The following is a 6,530-nucleotide window of genomic DNA, read 5'->3' as shown; positions in this document are numbered from 1 at the left end:
GGAAAATACGTCTTTGTTCATTTCTCTCTCGCTTTTCCTCTCAAATTTCTCTCTCTTTTTTTTCTCTTTATTTTTCGTTCTCAATTATATTAAGTCTCTCAGTTCTCTCGATCTCCCGTTGTTTTTCCCAAATTTTGCTTCGATTCGGTTAGTCTCTCTGTTTTTTGTTTTTATTTTTTTTATTTTGAAGATTGTACGGAAATCATTGAATTCCTAGGGTTCTGCATTGTCTAAATTTTGATTAATGCGGTTTTAATTAACTAAAAGGTTAACATTATTTTTCTTCCTTTGGATTATTTCAAGGTTGCTTTACTCATTCTGGGCTGTGATTTTTTGGTTCATGATTATAAGGTACGGCAAAGTAAAAAAACCCATCCTTCTTTGATTTTATTTTTTTCATTTTTTTTAAAAATTTTGCATGCTGTTAAAGAATTTGGGTTGGTAATTGTTTTCTAAATATTGGGTATTAAAAAATTTGACGAATTTGTTGAAATTAATGTGTGTGTATATATATATATTTCTTTTGATTCGTTAGAAGTACTAATCAAAGGAGGAGCTTGGTAGGATGATTTGTGAGGTTCTCCTTAGGATTGGGATAATTGTGAACAAAAACTTGAAAATATTTTTGTTTTTGCTTTTAAATTTAATCAATAATTAGGAATTTTTATGAACAACTTCAATGTATTTGTACAGGAGGGTAAATGTTTGAAATTTCCCCATTCTCATAGCTTGATATATACGATATTACTGGTGGTAGAAAGTTTTTGATGATTGGTAATTATTTTGAGCCTATTTTGATATTGTAGATTTTCTTTTTCCAAGTTATCATTCAGGGAAATTTAAGGTTAGATCATGGTGATAATTTTTTTTCTTTTTTCTTTTATTATTTTTGATGATTTGAGGAAAGAGATTTATGATACCTTTAGAAGTTTGAGAGCTGGGGAGTTGTCAAAACACACACTTGTTTTAAGGGAATGCTTGTTGACATGGAATTTACTATTTTTGAGTCTCTTGGCAGTGGTGGAAAAATAGTTTTTAGATCATATTAAACTAGTGGATTTGTAATAGCTAAGAGAACAATCTAGGCTAGTTTGATTTTCTCGTCTTCCTTTTCATTATTCGAATTTTATGGATTTACTAGCATTTTCATGTCATGTACAATTACATGGTTTATCATTTTGAACCGAGCTGAGTTTTCTTTTTCTTAATTATTTTCACTCTGAAGCTGCAACAAATTACAACAACAATTTATTGAAGCAGCATGGGCCAAAGGAATATGCGAAGCCCTATTGATTTAGAAATCGATCAACAAGCCCAGGAATACCTCCAGCATGAACCTTGCATCTATTTGGGTGGGACGACGAACTACCCATCACCTGATATCCCAATGACCATCACAGCTCCAGGGAACACAACTAACCTTGATGCGCATCCCTTACCTGAGCATTATGACAACAGTATGTTTTATGGGATCCCCATGTACCCTGGTGTTCAGCATCCTCATCATTCCCCAAATCTTGATCTTGGTATCGGGAGTGCCTCGAACTTTTATGTTCCCTATGTGCCTACCCCTTCATCCAGTGTTCCTATAAATCATGGAATCCCAGACCAGATGCCATCATCCAGCAACTATCGTATCCATGGAGTTTCTGCAGATGAATATGCAAGGAATTGCCACTTCATGGATAACGTTAGAGGCTTGTATAAGAGAAAGAATTCTGAAGGGATCCCAGGAAATTTTCAGCAGTTTAATGCCTCATCAAGCTCTAGCTCCTCTGTTACACCATTAAATACTAGGAACCCTGATGGGGTTGGCACGGTGGATACTGCATCCTTTACTAGGTCTCAATATAGGGGAAATGGCCTTCCACCAATTAGAGAAGCAGGACCTCAAAGAAGTGCGAGGAACAGATTAGGGGCAAATGCAGTGGATCCTGTTTTGATGCAAAGTGGCAACCCTTATTTTCAAGGAAATTACTTGGGTCAACCTTTTCAGCCAACAATAACAGATGGAGGTGCCTCAGCTTGGACTCAGGCTCCTGGTGTTCCTTATATGCATGGTAGTTTCTCCATCTAAATATGTACTTTTTATTTAAAGCAGCATTCATGTAAATGAGCTTGTGTAGGAATATGTTTTCACCTCGAAACTGATTGCCTTGGACTTGTGGTTTTGGACAGGTAGCAATATTGGTGGACCTATGGAGACTAGGCACAGAAGTTCCTCAAATTTCTCACATTCTCCCCTTGACTTTCTGAACCCAAACTTTCATCATCATGTGCCTCCTATCGAAGGAGCAAGAGGCCATGGCATTAATGTCCATCCGCAAGTAGCACCAGTTCCTTATTGCTTTCCAGGAAGTTATGCTTCACGGAGCACCATGAATCCCTCACAGGATGGTTTGGATGTGGGGCGTAGGCATTTTGGACCAGTTCCACCTACTGGTTTTAGGATATATCATTCTCGCCGGGAAAGTGGTGCTTTACCTGAGACATCTCTGAGACCCCGCAATCTTCCTCACCTGAGAGTTCTCCCACCTGATGTATGTACTGATTTGTTTTCTTTTCTGAGATAGGAGAAAGGAAATCATATGTATCCGGCTTTTTTTGGCTATTTTTACAGTTTATAAGTATGCTAATATGTTTTAACTGACTTGGGCAGGGAGTTGCCGTACTTGAGTTCCCAGAATTTTATGAAGAAGTTGGCAATCTTATTGATCATCACAGAGATATGCGCTTGGATATAGAGGATATGTCTTACGAGGTACGATGAAGTCCATCCAATTTTCTTCTGCATTAAATTTTGTCTTAATTTTTACCGACCATTTCCTCGAACTTCAAAATGACCACAGGAGTTGCTTGCTCTGGGAGAGCGGATTGGCAATGTGAACACCGGTTTATCAGAAGAAATGATTAGACGTAAATTGAAAACAAGATCGTATTCGACATTTGCTACAAATATTAATCTGGAAGAGGCGGCACCCGTTGAACAGGAACCTGATTTTTGTACAATTTGCCAGGTAATTAAGAAATCTTACAGCTTAGCTCACGTTATAGCCCTTGTTCAAGTTTGAAGCAAAACTGTTGGTTCATGGCGTCAACATTCACTCCTAACATATGTTATTTTCTATTTCTCTTGTGATTTTGCAGGAGGATTATAAGAACCAAGAGAAAATCGGAACCCTTGATTGTGGACACGAGTACCATGCAAGTTGCTTAAGAAAGTGGCTGCTCGTGAAGAACGTATGCCCCATATGCAAATCAGAGGCATTAGCCACATAATCCAAGGATGTATAAAGCATGGGGTTGACTTAAGTCCAACAAAAGTAATAAACTACATAAAACGGTTGATGGTCTGTTTTAAATATAAATCGATATTTGTCGAGTATTTTGTACATGAACTTGCAGATATCTAACAGACAATCATTTATTTGTTGGCTCTGTAATTATCAACAATTGTACAGACTCCCATTATGAAGTCTCATGCTATTATATTCAACTTTCAACTATATTGCCTTCTCCATTATTTTTCTTTTTCATGTCGAATTTGTCGTATATATTGAATATGTGCTTGAGTATTTGCAGGTCCAGAGTGCTATGTTTCTTGATCTGTGTTAGTTTGGAAATTAAATTTGCTCTTAGAAAGAAGCAGCAATCTTAACATGTTCAGAATAACGGTGATGTCAGTTTTCATGGCAGAACATTACATGCAAGAACACCTCAAAACTATTTACCAAACATCATCGGGTTTAATCATTTTGTTTTGCAACTTGGACTTCATATTTGACAAATCTTGCAGAGCTTGAATGAAATTGTTGATATATCCTTCTTGAAGATCCCTGTTAGATAGCATTTGCTTCAGCTTAGCATGGTTTCTCTTCATCAGATTAGCTGTTTCATTGTCCTTGTCCATCACAAACTTGATGGCTTCACTCAATGACTCCTTTGGAACCTCCCTGTTTTTACCTCTCTCCACTTCCACCCCAATCTTGAGCTCATTCGCCATCAACCTGGTGTTCAAAATTTGATCCCCAATTTCAGGTATCAACACCACTTGGCAGTCACTAAGCAAAAATTCCCACATCGTTCCATACCCACAGTGGTTAACGAAACACCCGATGTTAGGGTGGTGCAATAGCTGCTCTTGTGGAACCCAACCTCCATACACCAACCCTCTTCCTCCAACCCTATCTTGAAATCCCTCGGGCAGTGCTTCTTCAACAGTTGAGCATCCTTGGGGTGGCTTTAAAGCTACCAAAAATGGTAGCCCACATAGCTCAAACCCAAGTACCAACTCCTGGAACTCGTCCTTCTGTAACACACTCTGGCTTCCTAAAGAGCAAAACACAACAGAACCTGGCTCGAACTGGCTTAACCAACTAACCCATTTCTCATCAAGCTGTTGGGTCTTTGTTTCAGGCAAGCAAGGCCCTGACAACAAAACAGGCTTCCCATATCCTCGAGCAACATAGTCGCAAAATGGTCCCTCGGTTTCACGGCAAGTCCTGAAGGCAATGGCATCACTTCCACTCACAGCAGTCCTTATCCGTTCCCCAAACGACAGTCCACTCCCGAAATCCTCAGCCTCAAACAACAAAGCAGCAGCCTCTTCAGCTTTGAATTTCACAGTGGAAGAAGGGTAATCGGGAGGCAATTTCGTCACCTCTTCTACAGTCATTTCTTTGGTTAGCGTCCTGATGTTTGATCCTAACGACATGATCATCGAGGAAACCACTACATAGCATATGGGGTGGATCCCAAGTTGGCGAGCCAAGTCTGGGATCCAAAACCAGAAATCATAAAAAACCATATCAGGTTTTAAAGCCTCTAGGATGCCTTCAACTTGGTCCCTGGTTTGATCTACAGCAAAAGCAAGGTACTTTTGTTGGTTCAGAGTAACAACAGATGTAGTCTCAGCTCCTGGAGGGAGGCCATCGACATGGGGTATAACTAGAGGGACGAATTGAATCAAGTTGGGGTATTGGTTCCTGTTTTCCAGCTTTGGTTGCACTCCTTTAGGCAAAATGAAGGAAATTTTATGGCCTTTATGAGCCAACTTATTTGAGAGATGAAGGAAGGGGATGAAATGACCATATGCAACCCAGGGAAACATGGCGATGTGAAGCTTTGAGTAGCCTGATTTTCCCATCTTTTTTTCTTTTGCTTGCACAATGTGATCCGAGAGACTAAAGATTACAGGGATTCTTAGACTACATATGGAATGTGGATTAGTGCATGCTCCCAACGTGGCAAGTCACAGAAAACAATCCAATGGCTTTTACATGATGGCGAACTGCGCTGCATGCTGACCACGTGGTTAAAAGAAAAAGGGAAAAAGGAGAAAATTTACTCTGTAAAAACAAACTTGGAGTTCTTTATTTTGTTTCCACCATGATAGTTCAAGTCAAGCTTGAAGACGGGGATGGCTAGAGTAATTATATGATCATTTTCTCTTCTTTTCCATTGAATTTTATAAGATGTCGTGCTTGATTATATGCTTTACTTTGGAATAATGAGATATTTGGTCTTTTAATATGTTACTTAAATTTTTAAATAATCGAATTTTTAGTATTTGAATTTAACACCATTTATCCTATGACAACTCTAGCTAATGGTTCTAAAGTTTGACTTGTAGACATGTGAGTTCATTATAAGTAGTGATTTTGGCCCCCAACATAATAATTCTTTTTAACCTCTTTAAAATTTATAAAATTAAAAATAAGTATAATAATAAAATTATATATTTTTTGTTCTCCAAATTAATTATTCAATTTTGATCCTTTTAAATAATAATCTAAACTTTTTTCGCCTTTGTTTCACGTGGCACAATTTGCCATCACATTTGCATAGTCTACCAATTCTAAAGGACTAAAAAATAATTAGCTGAATACTTTTTATTAGCCAAAATAAAAATAATAATTAAACCATTAAAAAACCCCCCAAAATACTGAACGTTTTGAGTCCAAAAATTTTCTAGAAAAAATTCCGTTATTATTATTATTTTTTTATATTACGTTCTATCTTCTTCATCTAAACTTTTAACTTAGAATTTGCGCGCGTATACAAAATTTATTTAATAATAGATTAAAATCAAATATTATATTTTCAATACTCAATATTAGGGGTGCTCAATAAGTTAATTAATCTGAATTAGTATTAATCGAATTAATCGAACTTTTTAAATCTTTAACCGTTAACCAAATTGAAAATTTTTAAAAAGAAATTAATCGAACTGAACTTTTTCGATTAATTCGGTTGATTAACTAAATTAACTGAAATTTATATTTTTTTATTTAAACAAGTATAAAACATATCAAAACTTAACCGAATTTAATATATGTAAAATGTATATAAAAATATAAATTTTCGGTTAATTCGGTTAATTAACCGATTTCGAATCGAATTAACCGTAAATCAAACTTTCAAAAAATTATTAATTGACTCCCGACCGAATTAATTCGATTAACTGACCGATTAACCAAATTAATTTAGTTTAGTCGGTTAAATTAATTTTACCCGAAATTTGCACACCC

General features: G+C 36.6%; 2 protein-coding genes across 3 annotated transcripts; one reads left to right on the top strand and one right to left on the bottom strand.

The window, feature by feature from the left end:
* Window positions 1-3,506, top strand: LOC107917750 (probable E3 ubiquitin-protein ligase ZFP1). 2 transcript variants are annotated; one of them, XM_016847046.2, is made up of 7 exons: window positions 1-147; window positions 304-351; window positions 1,226-2,060; window positions 2,179-2,540; window positions 2,660-2,761; window positions 2,850-3,017; window positions 3,148-3,506. In XM_016847046.2, exons 3-7 carry the CDS (start codon window positions 1,262-1,264, stop codon window positions 3,277-3,279), a joined length of 1,563 nt encoding a protein of 520 aa, XP_016702535.1. In that variant the 5' UTR covers window positions 1-147; window positions 304-351; window positions 1,226-1,261; the 3' UTR covers window positions 3,280-3,506. The 2 variants fall into 2 exon arrangements, with proteins under 2 accessions (XP_016702535.1, XP_016702536.1); XM_016847047.2 differs by lacking the exon at window positions 304-351 and having other exon boundaries at window positions 20-147.
* A 159-nt stretch (window positions 3,507-3,665) lies between these two features.
* LOC107917751 (UDP-glycosyltransferase 79B2) lies at window positions 3,666-5,180 on the bottom strand. Its single transcript, XM_016847048.2, has one exon. It carries the CDS (start codon window positions 5,144-5,146, stop codon window positions 3,728-3,730), a length of 1,419 nt encoding a protein of 472 aa, XP_016702537.1. The 5' UTR covers window positions 5,147-5,180; the 3' UTR covers window positions 3,666-3,727.
* Window positions 5,181-6,530: the final 1,350 nt, after the last annotated feature.

This window comes from Gossypium hirsutum, chromosome A01 (assembly GCF_007990345.1).
Source record: "Gossypium hirsutum isolate 1008001.06 chromosome A01, Gossypium_hirsutum_v2.1, whole genome shotgun sequence".
Classification (NCBI taxonomy): domain Eukaryota; kingdom Viridiplantae; phylum Streptophyta; class Magnoliopsida; order Malvales; family Malvaceae; genus Gossypium; species Gossypium hirsutum.
The sequence above is the reverse complement of the archived record's forward strand: the minus strand, read 5'-3'. Positions and strand labels throughout refer to the sequence as shown.